At 38.3% G+C, this 23,332-nt stretch overlaps 1 protein-coding gene and 1 long non-coding RNA gene across 2 annotated transcripts; both read right to left on the bottom strand.

Annotated features, from left to right (window-relative positions):
• Positions 1-239: 239 nt before the first annotated feature.
• LOC110050861 (uncharacterized) lies at positions 240-4,980 on the bottom strand. The gene is made up of 5 exons (XR_016203944.1): positions 4,434-4,980; positions 4,149-4,176; positions 3,688-3,792; positions 3,185-3,296; positions 240-2,749 (listed from the first exon to the last, which is right to left on the bottom strand). It is a non-coding gene; the product is annotated as an uncharacterized LOC110050861 (long non-coding RNA).
• A 4,103-nt stretch (positions 4,981-9,083) lies between these two features.
• LOC110050956 (uncharacterized) lies at positions 9,084-23,040 on the bottom strand. Its single transcript, XM_089277635.1, has 10 exons — positions 21,724-23,040; positions 19,850-20,050; positions 19,261-19,504; positions 18,180-18,313; positions 17,390-17,690; positions 16,468-16,683; positions 14,764-14,973; positions 13,904-14,006; positions 10,920-10,989; positions 9,084-10,672 (listed from the first exon to the last, which is right to left on the bottom strand). The coding sequence occupies exons 1-10, from the start codon at positions 22,342-22,344 to the stop codon at positions 10,571-10,573; spliced, it is 2,202 nt and encodes a 733-aa protein (XP_089133761.1). The 5' UTR covers positions 22,345-23,040; the 3' UTR covers positions 9,084-10,570.
• Positions 23,041-23,332: the final 292 nt, after the last annotated feature.

The raw sequence follows: 23,332 nt of genomic DNA, 5'->3' as shown, positions 1-23,332 counted from the left end.
TGATGTACAGTTCATGTAAAAGAAGCGTCCGTCGGAACACAACTTGGTCAGCGATATATATAAGCTTACAGCGGAACATACCTAAATTCGACACTGTCTTACTTCACTCAAACTGGAGCAGCTTACGACGAAAATACTTAAGCAAAATTCCTACAGACGTAAACGCGTTGAGTTGTGGGCCAACTGAAAAACATGAAAAATTTCGGGAATTTCGGACGCCATTTCCCCCGCGCGACATCCGCAAAAATCTTCGCAGCATGAAGACTGCATTGTTGTTTCTTGCCACACATGCACACCCATGCACGCGTAATGTGTGAACTTACGTTAATTCAAGGTGAGACCTGTTTTTGACACAATGCGCCAACCTTTCAAAGACTTGTTTATTTGAAAATTGGGAATATGTCCTTAACTTCAACTATTTGTGTTATCTCAAAAGATTCTCTATCACTCTTGGATTAGTGAACTTGCAACATAACGCCTTAAAATGCTTTTAGTTTTTCATTGCAACTTCAGTAATTAAGACTTTATTGTTCTTTTCTTGTCATACCTACTACCCACTAAACTTTAAACTTTAACCTGAATGCACCGAGGGACTAGGCCGATAAACCAAACAAACAAAAAACATATGGCTCCAAATAAAATAAAAGCAATGATCAACAATGCAATAGAAAGAACACAGAAAAAAAAAACTAAAAACATGACAATCCTTTCGATAAAAATATAAAACCGTAGAAAAAGCCAAAGAATTTATGCAAACTTATCTTTATTCAAACTCGTAATCTTTTCTAAAAGCGTTTTCGCCATCACACATGAACCGACTACTTTGAATGATTAAAACAGTGAGGCTTACCTGCCTTCATGCCTACATAAAGCTCCCAATTGTTGTTTTAAGTGAAAGAAGAAGAACAAAGTAAAAGATTAGCAGTGCTTCAGGATTTTGAAATTGTTTTAAATTCGTTCTACTGTCTCAGCCACTTCGAAGCGAAATCGTCACAGGCTACGAAATTAGTTGATCTCATAAAATTTCATGTAGGCCATGTTCAAGTGTCTCTGCTCAAAATTGCCGGACTTCCGGTACTCCAAAATCGGAAATAAATCGTATTTTTGCGAAATTAAACTCGTACTAGTTAGCGTAACGAGCTAAGATTGAAGTTTGGTTGCTTTTCTAGGGATAATGAATATTTACATGGAAACGATAAACTGTGTAAACACTCAAGAGGACAATCAACAATAACAAAAGATTTGATTCACAATTTCCACTTAACCACCTCTGAGAACAAACTATAGCAAATTCATTCTACGATCTAAAAGGGCAGCGGTATAAACTTTCGGCCTTCAGTGAGTTATTTTCTTTCATTTTGTATTCTCACAATTTTTACCATTCCATACATAGCATGTAAAAAACTGTAATATTAATCAGAGAAAAAAAATCAAATCCCACTTTAAAATCTATGTTAGCTAAACGAAGTAATTATGAGATACAGAAAAACATTTGAGTCCACTCGTGCTCTAGCTCGTTGCAGTGTAGAAAGGAGACCCGCTCAGCCACCGATGCCCTAGTCGATGCTTTTTTCACTTGAATCATACGATCACCTGCATGTTTTACTATTGCTTCGCTACAAATTATAAGAAAGACATTCATGTTTAGATTCTGGACAAGACTTGAACGTAAGTCACCGAAAATAGCGTCTGTTTAACAAGGTGCAAACTTGACTGCCTGATATATGAAATGTTATATATCAGAGATCTTAAGCCAGAACTCGATACTCAGACTCAATCAGAGCAAAACTGTTTGTTTAATTGACATAGTTTCCTAATGGTCACATGTTTTCTTGTCACAGTAACGTATTTTGCCACCTTATGCGCATAATTGTAGATCCTTTTATAATGCAAAACCTGAGCTACACATTTACTTGACAATGACATCCGACGATGTTGAAACGTCGTACATTTCTTTCGCTAATATTTGTGTTGAAAATATTCCCTCAAACCTCACTTATGCAATTATAATTGTCACGGCAATAAAATAATGAGCTCCAGTCTTTTTTATATAAGAACTGTTTTTTTGCCTTTGAAGATCTGCCAATAGTTAATTGTACTTGGGATTTGTCCTTTCTGTCGTTACTGATACTACATTATCTTCACTGACAACAAAGTTCATTTGGCATCATATAGTAAGGATTGTATTCTTCGCACTCGTCTACCAATCTTATCATTGTAGTAGTACTGAAGCAGTGAATGGCTCTCGCCATAAATCTTTGTTATTCACAATATTCACATACAAATATTTTCTAACAGTCACTAGTAGTACCCACACGTTTTTATGCTGTTAAATTTGATTTCAAAATGGCTTGGACTAGGACCTAAATTTTGTCTTGCGAGGAATCTTCAACAGCTTAGAGTTGTCCCTCAAAATATAAAACTGCGACGTTAAACCTTCCAGTCTAAAGCTCAAAACAAAAATTCTCCCTGCAGATTTCCGTACATTTCATTTATTGTTAGTTCTGAGAATTTGGCTGTACATAAAGACAATACATCCTGGTTGGCATTTTCTTTGCAACATACTTGACAACGCAAAGACATGATACGATGATTTTAAATTTTGATCACTCTTGGACTGAAACCGTTCAATGGTAAACGACAAGAGGAACAAGAAAACGACTTATCTGAGGTAAGATGTTTCCAGGGTCCGAGAGCCGACACACTGCAATCCAAAATGGCTACTCGTCCTTTTGAAAGGGTGTATAGCCTAGACAACGAGAGGAAACATCAATCAATAAAGCCAGCTAGTTTTAGTGAGTTATTGACAAGCAAATTTCCCTGTCGTGTTAATATAGGGATTGTACTACTCTCATATCTGGTTACAATTGTGTTACTCGAAATGGTTATAATCAATCTTTTTTTTTTTTTCACAAAGTTCTCACTGAAAATTATTCTTTAATGATTAACACCGCCGTATTTTTCATTCTGTTAATGTCTTTAATATGTCGTGGAATGGGGCTTAAATTTTTAGTAAACTAAGGTAAAACAGTTTGATGGAGACCTCGCAAATCAAATTATCGACAACATATTTCCTCTCTAAGTTAACAAGGCATTGATGTGGAGAGAAGATATAAGATTTGAATCACTCTTTGGATTGAAACTGTTCATCAACGGTAAATGATCGACTGAGAGAGAAACTTACCTGAAATGAGGTGTTTCCAGTGACTGCCAACTTGCGCTAGGATTTAAGGCTAACACACTGCGATCCAACATGGCTACACTTTTATCTCAAAGGATGTCTCCATTGAACCTGACTGGGAAGGGAGCAAAAATTAACGAATTCAAGTACTGTTAATCGACTATCAAACTCACCCCTAAATAATGAGGACATTTGCATTGATTTTCTGAAGCAATACTCATTTTAGAAAGCTCTGCTGTACAGTTGTGTTACATACTGGTACATTAGAACAAGTCCTCTTTGCCTGACCAGTATCCTGGAGGTCATGTTTTCGATCGGCTCTCTACAGGAACACAGATTTGTTTTTATCCCCTTCCCAATCCAACCTCCTGTCGTGCAGGAAATTCAATCTCTCACAATTCCTCATTGTTGACAAATTTTTTACCAGGATATTCGAGAGCTCTTGGATTGAAATCGTCAAATAGTTAGCGACATATTCAGGTAAGATAAGGAAACGATTAACTTACCTCAAATAGATGTTTTCAATTTAGTTCCACCAGAATCCGAAAGCTACACTGGAGTCAAATTAAAATGGCTGCACAGGCTTTCTTTCCCAAACCTTAGTGTTTACCCTGCGAATAAAGAGCAAGCATCAATAAAATAGAAAATTATTCTCTTTCGTCAACAAATTTCGCCAGTCGTGTTCGTCAATTCAGTAGAAGACAATTCTGTAGTGTCACTTCCTATCATGCTTTACTAAGAAATCAACACACTTGGCTTGCACTGAGACCTTAAATAAACGGCAAGTACCTAGGATTTTCAGTTTTCGTTTCGCAAGACATTTGAAAATGCATCGATATGGATGGTAGTTCAGATTTTAATAACTCTTGGACTGAAACCGTCAAAAGAATTAATTTATCTGGGCCTGTGTATCTAAATTAAAACGTTTGCAATACTTAACTTAAGCAAGAGTACAAGAACAACCCACCGTTATCCAAAATGGCTGCACTTTGTCTCTACAGAACGTTTTTAAAACATGAAAAAGAAAAGAGAACGTTAACACATTATATAGTTTGCAGTGACCTTAATTAATCTTAATGCTTTTGCTATTGTCTGCACGGGACCGCACAAAAAATACTAAGTTCATCCTTCCTGACTGGGACGATTCATTTCCCTTTTTTCATCATGAATATACTCGACATAGTATCACTCTTGACTGACACTGTGAAAAAGAAATAAGAAGAAAAAAAGAATTATGACGAACTTATCTTACTAAAGATGTTTCCAATGTCATCCGCTTCCACAGGGCGAGGGTAAGATACTACAATCCAAAACGTCCGCCCTTTCTTTCAATGCATCTGACTGTGTTCAACCTTGAGAAAAAAAAAAGCAATATCAAGAAATCAAGTTGTTATTCTTTTATTCAACAATCTTCTAGTTTATATTTTTGCAATTTCTTTGCAGCATACAATTGACAACGCTTAGGTATGGTAAGGTGATTTTAGATTTTGATCTCTCGATCTTGGGCTGAAACCATTCAATGGTAAACGACAAGAGGAACAGGAAAACGACTTATCTGAATTACGATGTTTCCAGGGTCCAATAGCTAACACGCTAAATACTGCAATCCAAAATGGCTAAACTTTCTTTGGAATGGCTGCCAACTTTGTGCCAGAGACCAAGAGATTGCGCAATGACATCCATCATGGCTACAATTTATTTTAACTGACCTGGCGATAAAAAGAGCGAAAATCAACAAGTTACAAACGTTCCTGCAAATTGTGTTTTTTCGATTTTTCAGTGTTTTCACCCTAGCGAATAAAGAGCAAGAATCAATGAAATAATAAAGTTCAGTGACGGATCTGGGGGAGGGACCCGGGGGCCCCGCGCCCCCCCTCCCTTATTTTGGGTAAAAAAAAAAGAAGAAATGACAGAAGGAAGAAAAGCCGGCTCAAGGTCTGGAGCCGCCACTGAAGTTATTTTTCTTTCATTAACAAGTTGCGAGTCGCAAGCATCAATTCAGTTAACGGCAACAGAATATTGCCTTAAGCAAAGCTGTCAGAATAATCCATTATTAGTGTGAAATCATGCCACTCCACTTCATCAAACAGTCTCAGATGAACGTGCTGCGTAATTCTGACAATTTGGAGGCAAATCAAGACAACATTCCTAAGTTAATGATTAGAAAACTGCCATGAACTTAATTTGTCTTGACTAACTTATGTCCTATCTGAACAAAGATGTTTTCAATACTTAACTTCGAGCCACTTGGAAAAGATTACAAGAGCCTCACATGTACTGCAATCAAAAATGGCCGCGCTTTTCCCTTACACATCATTTTAACACCCTGAAAAAAGATAAGAGTAAACATTAATATAAGGAATATGTATTGACTATACTGACTTAATTTAGCGTAAAGTTCAAAAACTTGTCTTAAAACAATAGAGAACCAGATATTTTGTAGAGACATTTAAAGCATAAATCCTGTAAATCATACACAATCTCGCTCTAATCCAATTTGGTGCTACTTAAAGATAGCACAACTCATTTCCCAATTTTTTCATAATGTGCTTGACAAAGTAAGAAGACATTGGATGTTTTCCTTATGTATATTTTTCCTTTTGTACTTTTTTTGACATTAATATAATTGATATGTCGTGTCAATTGTTTGTACGTATCAGAGACCAACACGAAAGCCTATGCTACTTTGGTCAGCGAGCACATTTCATTTTGGATATTTACTGCCGTTATATTTATTTCCTCATTTTAATTAATGTAATTTCTGTTTATACTGTTAAAATTATAATTTTTGTAAGCAGTGCAAACCAAAAAAAATCTGAATCGGAAATCTGATCACTCTTCGACTGAGACTGTAAATTTCATTAATTAATTAATTAATTAATTCATTCATTCATTCATTCATTCATTCTGTTTATTTTGCCCTTTGACTTAATGTACAGTATTTATACAGCAGGAGCAATAAAAAAATTACGACGAACTTATCTGACTAAAAGGGTCTAAAAGATGTTTCCAATATCATCTTCTTGTACAGAAGCCAAGAATGAAACACTATACATCCGTAATTATATAAATTTCTGCTTTTTCTTTCAACCGGCTGTGTTGCAGCCTCCAGAAAAAAAGGAGATGCCAATAAATCAAGTTATTATCTTTTTATTCAACAGCGTTCCAGTTTTATAATCTGTTGCAGTAACAAACAAATCTCGTACATTCTGAAATCTACATGTTACTTGCGGGATTTTCATGAATCGAAGTTGAAACCGTTTACCAGGTAAACGACAGAAGAAATAAGAAATCTATGATGTACTTATCTGAAATAAGACCAATAGTCAACTTACTCCAGGGTTGTCCAAGAACTACAAATTGCAATCCAAAATGACCGGGCCTCTTTACAAAAAAGATATTCGTTCAACCTGCAAAAAAACATCGAGAACGTTGATAAATGAAGCAATCTAACTGTTTACTCAGCACTGAATCGAAGACGTAAGAATTCTAAGTAACTCATGTTCAGGGTTCTTGCAAAACAGTCAGGACAGAACGGTTTGAAACAGCGTGTTAGATAATCATCATTATGAATACATCAGTGCATAGCAAACTTTTTGTCAGACTTTGTCAGTCTTGTTTAGCGATTAATAAAAAGATCAAATAAGGAAAAAACCTGGGATTTACCTGTAAAACGGAGTCGTTTGGAGAGGAAGAGATCGCTACGGGTGGAACGGAACCTCAAAGCTGAACACGGTGAAATGGTTGCCGCAATTCCATGGATACGCCTTTGTTTTTTCTTGTGCCCGAAGGAGAGAGGAAACTGTCAATAAAACAGTAACAACATGAACGAGAGAGTAAATTAAGTTGCTGCTGAACGGTGACGGCGTACGAACCTTTGAAAACTAGTCATGGTGCGTTTCAATGTGTTTGGCTTAACGAACCTAATAAATCTTTAATTCAGGGCGTTTGTCACTCTCAGTATTAAACAACTTCTTCACGGTGAGCTCGTTGAAACTATCTCAACAAAATGGCCATTTAATCGAAACCGTGCGCGCTATACATCAGAAGTGGCCATGCTATCGAAACGTCTCGAAAAGCTATAACAAGAACCGATGAGTTTGTGTATACTTATCCGCGGAGAGGAATACACATTGACGAAGATTCGCTTCGCCACAATTACGGCACATGACGGTTGCAAACACCAAAATGAACGGGGTGTCCTTTGAGACTTCGTTATATACGTGATTAAAATTCCTATCAGCTACAAGAGAAATGTCTTGCTGCATCAAAATATTCATTTTGTGCGTCAAACAACAAAGAATACAATAATATCTATAAAAAATATGATCGCGTCGCGAGTACAGCACGCAATTCAATTGTAATTATGGTATTTTATTTTCTTTGCAAAAGGTACAAAACAATTACAGGGTTTACGAGCATTTAAAAGAAGGTAATTCTGTGGTGTCACTGAGACAAATATATGTAAACCCTAGGTAAAACTGCAATTCCAGGAACTTCAAATTCATCGCAGTGATTTAAATGCGCAAAGTGTTCTACTAAGAATTTCAGTTGCGTCGGTTTTTCACGGACCCAAGGCCTATATATATATAAAGGTGTTGATGAGACGCCAACTTATCGGCTTTGTTTGCCCGTTGATAGGTTCGCAAAGCGTGTTTAAGCTATTTGAGGCGTTAAATGGCGTTACTAGACTGTCCGGTGAGAACATTGGGACTACAACACCATCGGAAAAAAATTGTCTAAATTTGGAATTGAAAACATGTCAAAAATAATGTGATAATAATGTGGGGAGCAGGAATGACACAGTGGACAGAGGGCTTGTCTCCCATCAATGTGGCACAGGTTCGATTCCGGCGCGGTACCATATGTGGGTTGAGCTTGTTGTTGGTTCTTGCCTTGCTCCGAGAGTTTTTCTCCAGGTTCTCCGGTTTTCCTCCCTCCCGGCAAAAACCAACACTGCAATAGGACCATGATAGAGGGCTCACATGAAAACCAGCTAAGGCTGACGTGGCTATCCTCTCTAAAACATTGTAGTATCACTAAACTTGTCGAAAAGAAGCCGTGTTTGACTGATTTTTTTTAACCCGTGCACATAAGGTCTCACAAGTGAAACAACCACCTACGTGATCAGCCATTGCAAGAAGCATAGCAGAAACGGCAAAAAAAAATCTTTACATACAGGGATGTTTCTCCCACGCACGCTAAAAGTACAAATGGGAAATCTGTCTTAAGACTTCTCGCCCAGAAACTTTTAAAAGTATGATTTCGTGACTTATTTTGTAAACCACTTTATACAAAGAAAGCATGATCGTTAGCTAGACTGTAGCTAAGGCAAAAAAGCCTGCGTCGAGTTTCATCAACAGCTAAAAGAAGTATATCCAGTCCTGCATATGTCCTCTTTGTAAAACAGTTCCAGTGCACTGTAAGATAAGCAGTTGTATTCTTTTACGCCTTCTCCCCGTTTTAGAACCTTTGATAAGTTCCCAACGCCCCAAGAAATCTTAAGTAGCCTTCAAACAAGCTTTCTAATTGGAAAGAATCGTAAAACGGGGCTGTCTTTCCAAATGTTCGTCTTGTAGTAAAGAAAAGGCTAAAGAAGTTGAACTGAGTTTGATTTTGACCTAGCAGTCGAAAACGGTTTTTAGTTTTGAAATGCTTATGCTGAATCCGCTTTCTTGACAACCATTCATTCAAATCTGGAAGTGATGGCCGAGACTGTGTAGAAGCGCCCTTTGATATAGTTCTGGCACATCGCTTTAACACCGAAGCCTCCGTGTTAGTGGTTTGAAAAGCCCTATGCATCTTGTAAAACAAGAAGCAAAAGAAGGATTTGCTGGGACATCCCGTAGGTAAAGACGATTCGAGGACACTTTTCCAACCCTCAAGCTTTGGTGGAAGTGGGTTTTTTTTTGAGAATAAAGTACTTTATTGGTTTCCTGCACTGCTTAGTGGTAATTACAACAACTATCACACATATCGTCTAACCTACTTATCATTGGTTTCAACAGCACTAACGTTGACATTTCTCTCATGTATAACTTAACTAATTTCATGAAGTTCCTTTTTAGTAACTACAATCCTATGAATTAATTTAAGGTGGCTCAAAACAGTTTCCAGCAATTAGATTTGGATGGGTCAGTATAACCACTCTTTATCACTTGATGCTACAATCATGGTATAAAAAAACTGCCCAATCATTGGTGAACACGTTATTATCATTTTCGTGACACAATAGGTTACCATAGCAATAGTATGACCTGCTAAAAACACCCTTATTTACAGCTTCAGGGGCTTATAATTCAAAAACGGCACGGCGAAATTTTTTTATATTATCAAATTTTAATAAGCATGATAAGACGCAACTTTGGCAAAGTTTTAAAAAAAGCTGCACATTGGGTTCAGAGCACCTTAAATTTACGTTATTTTTCACTCAGTCATACCACGAAGACCTGAGCTGAATATAAAATCCATTGAAAGATTCTCAAGTAGCTGTTGAATGGAGCGCGAAGCAATCAGATATTCAGAAAATTCAGCAAGACCAGAAGTAGATTTTGAGCCCAATTGGGGCGAAATCGTGTTCGGCATATTTCTACCAAAGAAAGCTGTATTAGCAGAAACTAACTATGGTTCGTTTCTATTCTTACTAGGATCTGTCTATGGTCAAAATACAAGCGAAATCAATTTTTCGACTTGTGCCATTGATAGACGATTTTGGTCGATTGTTACGGGAATTCACTCTTAATTATTCAACCTTAGAGTACTTTTCTTAAATCTTTGTATTTTTGTAATATATCAAAGGTTGTAAAAACGGCGAGGAGATAAAATAATAATGAAAAGACTTTCATTATTCGACTTTGATCTTTTTTTTTTTCAAAAACGTGGCAAGAAAATGGTGAAGAAAGTCTGCGCGATGAAACGAAAAAATGATGATGATGATCAGAAGGTCAGGTTGATACAATGAGACAACACTGTGTAATAAACAACAAGTACACGTCAAATTTAGCGAGTTTTTTCAAAGTTCCACCATCTACGCTCAGGACCACGGGTACTGCTACTACTGGAAGATAGTCTTGCTCGTGGCCGGTCTGAAAGCTGGATCATGACATCTCACTGATTCCCCGTTCAGTCTTCAGTTCTCTGCTAGATCAACGTCACTCTCGTTCCCATAGCCGTCCGGGTCTCGTTTGATCACATGATAACGGCATAAAGGACGAGTAGTAAGGGGGTGGACGAAGATAGCCACAGCGTATTCTCTGTGAGCCCACAGCCTTCACTTGCAGCATTCCTAAAACTGCTTCTCTCTAGTAATACCTTTTTGCAGCCAATATACAAGCGGTGATCCATTTGGCGAATTTCATTATCGCAAGAGACAAGACCGCAGACCACGGATCATCCCTGCAATTTGTCCAACTCATCTACAAACTCCAGCACATCAAACACGTTTTTTAGGCCTAAGTCCGTTCTAATCGACGAGTAGAAGAACTCTGGACTCTACAATCAGGATAAGAACACATTGGAATTAAAAAGTAATCTACTTTCTAGCTTCAAGTTGCAACTTGCTAAAAGGACTCCCGGATCAGTGTGGACAGGGTATTTAAATATTGCTTCGATGACCAGCGGAAAAACGTCTGCGCTGGCACGTAATAGTCAATTACCGAGTGAGTTTTATTTGTAGGATCGTTCTCAACAATCAAACTGTCGCCAATTCATTTATATTTTAAAAATAAACATAATTTACCTCCTTTCTAAGATCTTGCAGTCGCAACAACATCCGACCATCCAGCCTTTCAACAGCTTTTCCATTCAACCTGTAAAAATTGTTTCGAAAGTTTAACTAGGAAATTTAGGCAGAAAAAATGTCTCAAATTTCAAATGTAGTATTTGTCATTCTTTAGAAAAGAAGACCCTCTTTCGCATGACATCATCAAGTAAGGGCTGACCAACCTCGTTATCAAAGGAACAGCCTTTTTCCCAGGGAACGCTGACTTTTTCAGGGAGATGAGAAAGATACCTGGAAATGAAGCTGACGTTCGATAGCCAGCAGAACAAGCGAATCGCGAAGCGCGCTCGTGTGTCGCGTTTCGTGCTCTGCCCCAAATTCGCCTGTTGTACAGTAAGCAATCAATCAAGTTTAGACAATTAGCATTCCTATTTGAAAGAATTGGCTGAACCCTTTTTGAAAATGATTTGGGAATATAAAGAATGAATATTTAGCCACATGAAAAAAAAAAAACAAAATCACTCAACTGCAGGGGGCGCGAATTTTGTTCTTGTATACCTTGTTTGCTAACTATGATTTTAAAATTGCATAACCTTTATCTATATTTGGAACGTTTTTGAGTTATTTTTTTGTAAAAAAAATACCTCTTAGTTGGCGCGTCGGGTATGTTATGGACGGGTCAATGGGTGAGTGAGTGAGTGAGTGAGTGAGTGAGAGATGTATGTATGTCACACCAATCAGATTGGATCTACTATGAACAGCCAATCAAATTTCTTGTTGTAAAGGTAAATGGTACGTGAGAAACACAAGGTATGTATAAACACAAGGACTTTGGTAATTGAAAAGTAAAGAGTGACGTTTATGTTGCCGGTTTGCGATTTTTAGTCCGGTTTGGAGGGAAGTGTGACAGTTACGTACATTGGGTTGTTTTAGAGTGCATAATTTTCAGTGTAATGGTGGTTAGTTATGAACGAGATGACTCTTGAGTTTTGAAGCAGTTCATGAGTTAACAGTAGGCAAATGGCACGAGATATTTTTATTTTTAATTACAAAGGGTAACTTGATACTTATGTTTTTCACAAGCAGTTAATTCAATTAGAGGTCACGAATCGTCGCTTCTAGTTCTTAGGACATGTTTTAGAGGAGACGAGACTTTAGATTTGAAGCAGTTCTAACGTTTACAATAGTAAGTGCAGGTAACGATTGTTTTGTTCTTATTGCATGCAAATATAACGAGATAGTTTAATTTTTTAGTTACAATGGGTAATTTGACACTCTTGTTTTTCACAATGTAGTAAATTCAATTAGAACTGACGAATCGTCACCATTTGTTCCCACGAGATGTTTGCTATTTTTAGTTACAAATGGTAACTCGACACTTTTGTTTTTCATGTGGGAGTAAATTCAATTAGAGCTTACAAGTTATCGGCTATTGTTCCCAGGATATTAAACAAAAAAGAAGCTTTTATTTCTGGACGGTTTTTACGTCTCTGCAGTAGCAGTTTAATATTTTTATTTGATGGGCATTTTATGACATTCTTTTCAGTCCGATATTTTTTAAAGGTAAAAAGTATGAAAACTGTTCAAATGTTCTTTGAAGACTGTGTGGCACCAAGTTAAAGTGCAATCCAATTAAATCAGACTTTCAAAGTGCCAGAGAGGTTTTTTTTCTCTTTCTTTCAATTTTCGGTGAAGTAGTGTTGTGTAAAAAGGGTAAACTTACGACTCGTATAAAATGCGAAAAGTTCTCTTACTTGAGTATTTTTGAGCAAAAATTCCTCTTGGGGGCTGTAAGGGCTCCCGTAGGGGTACTCCCAGAAAAATTGGTCGGGAGTGTGTGGCCCGCGTACCAAAACCTTTACCCTATTTATGACCAAAATCTGCGATATTCGTTACCCTATTTATGACCTGACCAAAAATTAGAAACCCTATTTACGACCTGACCCTCAAATCAAAACCCTGTTTCAGACCTGCGTTGTAATTAGCTCCCTAGTTCAAACCAATGTTAAATTACCGTAAACATATAAATTTGTGAAGGGCTTTTGTTGATTTTCTTTTCGATAATGATGAAAAAGTGGCTTCTTCTTAAAGCATACTCATATCAAGGCTAGAGTGCAAAAACCATACCCTATTTATGACCAAAATGGCCAAAATCAGCTAAAATCGATACCCTATTTATGACCAAAACGGCTGAAAAACCATACCCTTCGGGGCCGCACAGACCTATATAGCCCATATAAGGGAGTCCCCCTGCCGGGGGGAAGGGCTACGTGATCGGTGAGTGAGGGAGTTATGCATGTGCGAGTGTCCGACCAATCACAGTGTGGGTTGTATCAAAGAACGAATAAAATTGCCTGTTAGAAAAATAAGATGGTATCTACATTAATCTAGAGACGTGTCAGATTACTGTAGTTTCTTCAGTCAAACATTTTATGGCTTACTATTTAGTTATCTTACCATTACCGATGTAACATTGTATGTACATCATAAACTCCCAGTTTCTTTCTTGCTGTACATCGCAACCAAAAAACTTGTCAAATCAACTAAATCATTACTGTAAACAGTTCCATGAATGCTGCTATCTCCGAGACTTATAGTTCACAAAAAAATAACTCTTGCACGCCTTGCGTGCCTATGTTTAAAGCATGAGGGCTAGTGGGGCCGAGCAATTAAATGACAAAAACATGCAAATATTTCAAATTAAACAAAATTAGGTTAAAAACCCCAACAAGCATGAGGCAAACCAGTTGGCTATTTACAAGCGTGAAACTGGACTCGGGCCTATCGCGTGACAACTCCAGCCAGTGGTCAGAACGGGCGTGAGTTGAACCGGCCGAACACGCAACCTAACCTTATTAAGTCACCCTGCCTCCTCACGATGGAGGAGACACTAGTTCGTGAGGAAGCTCACCATCCACTGAATAACACAGAGAAATGGATCGTATTTACAACCACTAAAAAGCTTGAAGTATTGCGGAAGCCTGCAGAAAAGAGTTTCTGACCTCTCTTCCAATCCCACATCGTTGATCCAACTTTTGACATCACCGAGTGTCCAGGATCTGATGGAAGACTGGGGCGAGGCATCGACAACATCTTCTAGTACGGCTGCAATATTAACATCAAATCAAAAATCACACCTCTAAATCGATTCTTAGAGTGGTCACTGAATGACACACGAGATTATCCTGAAACTAGACAATCACCAACGGAATCAGTCTTTAATGTCAATTATCCCATTTCCAAAGTAACCACTCAAATCAGGGAAAGATAGATAACTTGGTCAATAGGTTACGCCAACGAGGGGTTACTGCTTGAAATATCATCTTTCTACATTGGCCTCAGCGGATAATTAACTATTACTGCAAAATATGGTGATTTGGCAGTGGCGAGCAAACCAATCATTTGTCGAAACCGATGGCTGAGGCAAATAACTGATCTGCAAGACACGGACAAATCACGATACTTTGCGATAACCGAGTTCAATAATTGTGTTATCATTCGATCACCAAATTTGTTTTCATATTCAAGTCACCCCGTGACAGCTCAGTGAAACGATCAGCCATTTTTCACACGAGAGCGTGGTTTTAACTAGGTATGCACGAGTAGAATATTATTTGCAGCAAAACACATTTAGACGGTATTACGTATTAGCATACCATTATTTGTTGGTAGTTATTTGCAGGTCACGTGGTGGACTCTCGGCCAATACCTTGTTATCACCCCCAAAATTAACAATAAGTAACAAAGTGATTTACAAGCCTGCCGACCGGACAAAACAGTTTCTTCAGAGACTTACAGCTTTTGTTAATATTTAGCTCTAAAGCTTTCATTAAACAAATGCTTAACAATGGCATTTTTATACCTTGAACAATACTTTCCTGGACTGCTATTTTCCCTCTGTTTCCCAGTTCCTTTACTAGCTTGTTGGCGTTCAAGTCTAGTTTATGTTTTTCGCTGAAGTCAATCCAGAATTTGGAGCCCATTATAAAGCCAAGCCATCCGTCAGGTCTGTATTTATTTTCCATCATCAATGGAATGATGTCTTTATGCAGCTGGAATGTGTACTCTGCTTCTAAATTAGTTCATTAGTCAAAATAGAATTTAGTTAACTTGCTTCAATTAACTAATAAACTCAACAGTATTCACTTAACAGCACATCCGGGTTTCTACCGCTAGGGCGACTTATAACATGGTTGCCACAGACATCCCTTTTCAAAATACCCTGACTTTTCCCTGATAAAAATAAAATTGAAATCCCTAACCAAAGAAATACAAAATATCAGGTCTAATTCCGGCTTCTTCGTTCATTAAGAGTGATAATTTTCAACACATTTTTCTTCTTCATCAAGAAAAAATATCGTTGAGACAACAGTGACCCCAAATCTTTCTTCCAGCCTTCAATGGTGTTAAGACTGATATCAATTTTCCTTGACTCAAAATAAAATTCTCTGACTTTTCCCTGACCTTGAAGAATTTTTTTCGCTGACCATTTCCTGACATGTGACAACCCTGTATAAGGTTCACCGTGACTGGACGATTTAAAGAGAATTTGCACACTGCTAGCTGGTGATTGGCTTACATTTTGCTTTAACGAAAAAAAAGAGCTGTGGGCTTATTTCCTTTTTCAATTGCGCACAATGTTTCTGTTCAGTCCATTGGAAATTTCCAAGACGGAGACAGAACCTTCCGAAAAGGTAGTCCTGTCTCCCCTTCGGCCTTTCCGAATGTTAATTCGAGTCCCATTCCGTCACGCTTCGTTTGTACCAGTTTCCAAGCTTCTTGGTTTTAACGGGCTCACACTTTAACCATTTCTTCGGGAAAACTTCCAGTGAAAGATTCTCCGGCACCGAACAGAAAGTCCGAACCAAAATTTTCGAAAATGTTTTGTTAATCAAAACCAAAACACCCTCCTTGTTTCTACGGTTATGGAGACTATTCTTTGCTTTCAAAGAACGTCTCTTATATTTTTAAATCATTGTTACAAAATAATTTGCCAAAGAACACATTTTTTATAGATTCCTCTACAGACCTACAAGTATTTAGCTCTCCCCAATTCCTTTAGGAATTTCCATGTCCATGTAACTTTTAATTTGAAAAGGAAACAATGAAGTTTCCTGCTAGGAACTAACCAAGGTTATTATTCATCTTCCCTCTTTATCAGGTTTAGCTTTTGAGATTTCTTCGTGTAATGATCTTTAAACATTGCAACTATTGCCACAGCATCTGTTGTAATTTGACTCTGAAAAAGAAGTATGCTAGAACTAACGTGCTAGAATTCCCATTTTTTTTTTCAAACAATTGTAGATAACTGGAATTAACTGGAATGAACTTACATTGGACACTCGATGTGAATCCAATCGATAGAGAGCTTTTAAGGCAAAAGCTAGAAAATTCTCAATGACAAAATGTCATAATTTTAATGAGAGGGGGTGAGGAGATATTTCTTTCTTCCTTTTTTGCGGTCTGTTTTTATATGGGGTTTTGACTCCTTTGCAGATCGTCCATATGGCTTATTTTCATTCTTTGAAGTAGTCATTAAATCATTACAAATGTGATATATCATTACCTGACCGGCAGTTGGGGCTCTCTTTGTATTTCTGAGACACACAGACCAACACGACGCTGGCATTTTCCACAGCCTTGGCCATGCTCTCCAGTGTAGAGCCGCCCATCTCATCAATGTCCATCCAAACCTTGTAGCCGTCCGCCTGTAGCTTGTTTTTTAACTGAATCACAAGTGTTTGAACATCCCACTGGTAACTTATCATTACGTGCTTGGTGTCTGAAATGAATAAACAAAACAATGCAAGCTGTGACGAAGTTAAAAATACAATACTCCAGTAACTAATGTTACTTACAGACATTAATGTAAGAATTACATTCATATCTTTTTCACCCACGATTATAAAGCCTTGGCCAAACGGATTCACAAGTAGTCGCAAGTACCGCAAGTTGAATTGAACTCGCGTAGAGACTTGCGCTGGGTGGCTAAATGGACTCGCAAGTTTCCTCGCAAGTGGCAAAAAAAAAAAAAAAAAACCCATTTCAAGGCCATTTCACGTAGACATATCCTGTATTTCATTTGCTAATAGATTGCTATAACAGACGTCACTCGACCTGCGTTGACATGGGTTGCGTGGCCAAACAGTGAAAAACTTGTGTCGACTTGCGTAAAAATTTGATTTCGACCAAAGTGAGCACAAGTCATCGCAGGTAAGTGCACACAAGGCCTGACCAAAAGGACTCCCAAGTAGACCCAAGTTTTCAACTTCGGTGTACTTGCGAGTCCATTTGGCCAAGGCTGAATATCTTGTTAGTCGGTTTTAAACATTTACCTGTGGTTAACACCCAGTCATAGAAACTACTTCACTATCAGCATTTAATTCTATATGGTGTTTGGGGATTCCCAATCGTAGACAGCTGTCTTGCTGGGGTTAAATCATTGAGAGTGGTATAGAGAGGTAATAGGCAATAAAAGATCTTCATACCTTGCACATGCGCACCTGTTGCTTCTTGTATTTTAACTGACTGTTGTTTCTCCTCTGCGTGTTTCTCTTTGCCTTCACATTCCCATAATGCACCAGCAGCAGCTTTCTTTATCTCACTGTTCTCTGACGTTAGAAGTTTCTTTAGCTCAGGAATAGCAACTGTATCACCCTTGATTTGTTTTCTGTTTTCCTCATCAAAAGCCAGGGTCCACAGTGTATTACAGGCGTTGAATTTCTCCTCATCGTCTTGTGCACTTTGCAACATTTTGACAATGATAGGAATAGCTCCACATTGAGCAATCTGAAATGAATATATTAAGATTGTAAAACTTCTAATTATTGCATTACACCTGACCAGGATACTCAATTTTCTTTTCAATGAGCTGGCAGGTTTACAAGAAATGCTTCATTTGAGATACAGGATTAATGATTTTTATTCTGAAAAGCAATAAACTAGCATCTTTATGGTTAAAAGACAAGTCCACATGGGGCCAAGTGCTCCATACCGCCAGTGCTTATTCCAGTTTCTAAAGCGACTAGGAGTATTTCTACTCCCCCCTGGATGGGATGTTAGTCCATCACAGGGTTACCCCCAGCATTAAATTCGCCTTACCCATTTATACACCAGTGGGTAGAGAGAAACACAGATAGAGTAAAGTGTCTTGCCCAAGAACACAACACAATGACCCTCAACAGGGCTCAAACCCAGACCACTCAATCCAGAGTCCAGTCCACTGACCATAGGTCACTGCATCTCCTATAGAATGCAAAATTCACAACAGCATTTTACCGTTTTCTTGTTGCTGTCATTGACTGCAATTTGCGTCAGACCTTCAGCAAGTTCAGAGGAAGAGAAGCCTATATATCTATGGCTTAAAGTATTCAGCGATCTTTCCAGCAAGCTTGTGAGAAACTTTATTGGACCTGAAGAAAAAACACATAATATACCAGTAAAGGGAGGCTTATAACTTAACAAATAGATTCCATGTTGTTGTGCATGTGTTCAGTAATTGATCACAGATGACGTAAGAATGTGGTAAGAACAAGAAGTGGGGCACGAAGCGATAGCTAAGAATGTCACTGATATGTGTGTCCGCTAATTCAAACTCCGTTATTTTGGACTCATACCTTTTTCCCTTGGCTTTACCCTTTAGTCAGTAACTATCAGCTATTTCAAACTATTTTTCATTTCCCCTGAGAGTTTGAAATAGCAGGGTTCAACTGTAAGAAGATCTGTTAGTGTAGGCATAAACTATGGTGTAGGGAACTTTTGAATTCTCCAAATCTTTCTCTCACGTTTGCGTCATGCAACATTGCAAGTAAACATATGAGCAAAATGTTTTATTTCTAAAATATTAACATACACAAACTGAACCACAGTTGGTCCTAAGTTGGGCAAAGATTTCTTCTTTGCTTCTCATGAATACTGAGTACATTTCAAAATTTGCATTACACTGATCAACATTAAAATTAAGCACATATGCATAAGCATAAGATGACATATGCCTATGCAGTAAGATATTGATAATAATTATTAGCAGCTTTTGTTAGGAATTTTCCTAAAAAAGGTGCCTAAATTATTAACTTTTTACTGCATCTGCATATGCCAGCTTATGCTTATGCTTATATGCTATAGTCAAAACCAACCTTAAAGGCTTGTTTACACTAGTGCATTCATGTGCTGGTGAAACAAATAGATTCATTTGTGCTCATGGGCGTAAGCATAAGCCGACAGATGCAGAAGTATGATGTTGACAATAAGCACCTTTAGTTCTGATAATTTCCAAACAAAAGATGCTACTTAACACCACTCTACTGTGTTTACATATGCTTATGCTTGCGCGTTTTCGAGAACCAGCCTTTAGGTTTACCTTCATCAGCCATGATCAAATAATTGTTCTCTTCGTCAATCAAGTAGGCCAGAATAAGCAGACTTTTAGCACTGTAAAGTGCAACTTCTGCTTTGAGCAAAGGTACGAGCACATTCACTGCATGACAAGCGGCAAAGTTCCTCCTCGTTGGCACACGTTTTGATAAGTTATGAAGGGTGCCCAAGGTCCGAGATAATACCTTGCCACGCACCGTGAATCTAGTTTGGTGCTGTGTTTGGGCATTCTGTCATAAATACAATGCAGTACAACCTCGATCATTAATACAGACATTCAATGAACACAAATCAACACTGAGGTAAAAAAAGCAGAACATCCCAACTCCCCCAATGGGGCTTTTAGGGCCAAACAAATAATGTTAATGAAGACAAGAAGGTTAAAAATCCCATCGGGAAGGAAGCAAACAACCACGACAATGAGCTGAACTCAGGTCTACCATAAAACAACTCTTAGTAGGTAGTGGACAAAATAGGATATCCACCTGCGACTTTGGGATTTCTCAAGTCCACCACACTAACCACTCGGCAACACTGCCTCCCTCGTAACTAGCTACAAGTATAGGAACACTTACCACAAATTTTAAGTTGTGTGGAATTGTGTCCTGGAGTTCTTTAATCATTTCAACAAAAAGGTGCACCATACCAGCTTCATTGCAAGCCAAGCAAAATGGATCATGGACATCAGTGAAATTTAGAAGTACAGCGATTAACCGAGAAATGATATCCTGTGACATTTTTAGAGCATCGGTCTTTGCTTTGTCTTGTTCAGACTCCTGCAAAAAAGGTTTATAAAGATCTCTTATACATGTAAGTAAACTTGTGCATGTCTAATAGAAGGGCCCCTGGTACTTTCTCAGGACTAAACACTTATAATATGTAGACTGTTATTTTGTCACATGATTTTCGATTATCAGATATACTTTGTACAGTACCAACATTTTGACATAATTAGGGATATGAGATCATGATAGCTCCGAAAGCTCCAAGTATGGCTGGGGTTCAATATTCTACTTCTGAAACAACTTAATTGAAGTATGAATTAAACAGAATCAGGAAGCAATATTTTTGCTCGATAGCAAATTTTTGTTTTAAGCAACTTTTCCAGTAAAGCTATTCAATTTTACTGCAGTGCCCAGATGTGAAAGAAATGTACTTTGAGGTTAGTTGGGCATTATGCACATAATTTTCAGTGTATAAGCACTCAAAAAAGGCCCCAACACCAGCTGATAGCCAAATTACTTATGGGAAACTTGTTATCCAATTCGATAATCGTAAGGGTATAAGGGCAGGAATACCAATTGACACTTCATAACTGAAAATTCTCTCAGAATCCTATGAGCCATTATTTGTGACTAGCCTTCCTATTTTACTGCGACTCAATTGCATAAAAAGGGGGCATGCAGGTACAAAACACGGGCTGGATCAATTCAGATGACTGATTTAAACAACAGCAGCAGCTATAATTGTTTATGCCTTGTTCTTGACTAAATCAGCGATCCAAATTCATCCCATCAGAGTTTTTTTCTCTGCCTCACAAAAAAGTGCCCAAAGGATGTCATTAAAGACCATACCCCATAACACCTGACACGGCTGAGTATGCTTGATTTTCCCTTGATGCTACAGGTGAAATTACCTGTTTTTGATAGACTTCACCCATAAAGTAACAAGTTTGCTATACAGCTGTGGAGAACAAGGCTACAGGTGACTCAAAACTTAATGACAGCCCTGAGTGCCTTGTGCATCATCTCTTGAACTGAGCATGTCTCGCAACCCTTTTGCCGCAGTAAACATTGCACAGAATAGACTCAAGTTGTGAGCTACGCTAATTTCTGGGCATCTTACACTAGCTGCCCTTCCCAAACTCCGAATTTTGCATTTATCTGTCACGCTGACAAATATCTCAGGGGTTGGCCAGCCCCCATGGGGTACTCCCATATGTGGACTATATAGGTATGTGGCGCCCCAAAGGATATGTTTTTTTACCCGTCTTGGCCATGTTTTTTAGAAGAAGCTACCTTTTTGTCACAGGTTGGTTTCCAACCTAATAAAAGCATATAAACATTGCCTTTAAAATTGATCTGAACAAGGGAACTCAGGTGTTCAATAGGGTATCAAATTTTTGGTCAGGTCATAAATTGGATGCGCAAAATCACAGATTTTGTTCTTAAATAGGGTATGGTAAGCGTTTTGGAAAGCGGGCGTAACCCTAGGAGTACACACCCCCCAGGTGGCCAGCCCACAGTGGACAAATATACAGCTGGCAATATCTTGTGCGACATGCCTCGTGCAAGTCTCTCATCTGTTCAACTAAATTTATATTCATGTAGTAGCTATACTTGGAGGCATGAGTTTTTTAAACCAATCCTTGAGTGTACCTGTATACAGCAAAACCAAACCTTTTTTACAACATTGCAAGTCAACAAGAGTGCATGCTAAGACTGCTAACCTGCTCCTTAGCTCTCAAACCCAAATTACCCTTGCTTCCCTCTGCATCCTTTTCTCTGTCCCATGTGGTTAGGTCTTGGCATTTAGTTCTGCTGTCAACAATTATTTCATAAGCAAGCTTGGGAATCCCCAAAGTTAACGCAAATTCTGTCAGTGCAAATCTATTCTTCGGACTCTTATCTAGGATGTAAACATTGTACAAGCCTTTAACATGTTGGAATGCTGCCAGTGAAATCAGATTGCCATGGTTTTGGGCTTCCTTCAAAGCGTGATAATGATCCTTAGTTGTCCTCAAAGTTGGTGCAATTTCCGGATATTTTTCGCTGAACAAAGTTAGTGCAGAAGTTGGATTGACAGGAAAATCTCTTGCTTCTCTATTTCGATCTGGATTTTTGGATACAATATCCACTTCATTTAGGTAACCCGCATCATTAATGCTATTTACCGACCTGAGCCTTGCAGTATCAACCATAGTTACCACGATTATCAGTTGAGTTCGGCGGGACGAAAGTTTGGTCACCAAGTTTAAACGTAAAAATCGTGTTGTTGTCACGAGCAACTGACTCGTATCCATTGACAACTTGTCGACCTTTGACGTCATTGGCAGCAAAGCGCGCGACATGCGACCAACGCACAGCTGTTAACGGCTGTGATCGATATTGGGCTGTTCCGAAAACGAGACTGCGGAGTGCGGAGTGCGGAGTGCGGAGTGCGGAGTGCGGAGTGCGGAGTGCGGAGTGCGGAGTGCGGAGTGCGGAGTGCGGAGTGCGGAGTGCGGAGTGCGGAGTGCGGAGTGTGGAGTGCGGAGCGCGGAGTGCGGGGTCTAAAAAGAAAAGAAAAAAATTTTAAAAAATTAAAAAAAAATTAAATAAAAGAATTTAAACGTGAATTAAAAGAATAATTAAATACATAAATAAACTAGAAATAGAAATTTAAGAAATAAAAATAATAATTATTAAAAAATTCACACCGCCTGAGGTGGACTGTTCATATCGCGTATATTTCATTCACTCCAAATGCTATATTCAACTCGCGATTTTCATAATTAGCGGTTCACTTTTAGGAAAAAAAAGTAAAGAACAGTCCAGTTTTGACCATATCCAGAAAATGTGAGAAATTACACCTTCGGTTTCCTTGGAAAGCCGTGTTGCCTCGAAACAAACTCAAGCTTTGCTTTCCAAAACTGCCCGTGTGAATTAACCCTTCAATCATTCAACAACTTGTCAACTGCGCGTCCAAAAGTTCTCGCAATTTGATTGATGAAATTCAAACTAAAACCTTGAAAGTTTTTTTAGCACTGAAAAATAGTAAGATAAAAAAAAAAAAAATGTGGATTGAGAAATAAAGAAACAAATAAATACACAGGTAAAGCTGCATTTTGAGAAAACAAATTCTAACAATAAAATATTTTCCCAAAAAAGCCATTTTAACTGGCAGCGCCACTTGTCTCGCCAACTCCACGTGCAGCTGCGGCCATGTATTCAGTTCTGTTGGAATTTAATATCTTCTCCGATCGAAAATTACTGATTTCAATTCCCCAGCTCCCAGTCTATAGTCATCGTGGAATTAGCGTTTCGGTTCCTTCCGACCGCAATATTCGGGACGTACCA

Source organism: Orbicella faveolata, unplaced genomic scaffold, assembly GCF_042242905.1.
Source record: "Orbicella faveolata isolate gen_17 unplaced genomic scaffold, um_ofav_v1 contig_46, whole genome shotgun sequence".
NCBI lineage: Eukaryota > Metazoa > Cnidaria > Anthozoa > Scleractinia > Merulinidae > Orbicella > Orbicella faveolata.
This window is presented reverse-complemented; position numbering and strand designations above follow the sequence as displayed.

Coding starts and splice junctions, on each gene's coding strand:
- LOC110050956 (XM_089277635.1), bottom strand. CDS start 22,344: ATGTCGCGCGCTTTGCTGCCAATGACGTCAAAGGTCGACAAGTTGTCA. Junction 18,314..19,260: donor TTTGATCATGGCTGATGAAG/GTAAACCTAAAG, acceptor TTTTTTCTTCAG/GTCCAATAAAGTTTCTCACA. Junction 14,007..14,763: donor CCAGGAAAGTATTGTTCAAG/GTATAAAAATGC, acceptor TTAATATTGCAG/CCGTACTAGAAGATGTTGTC.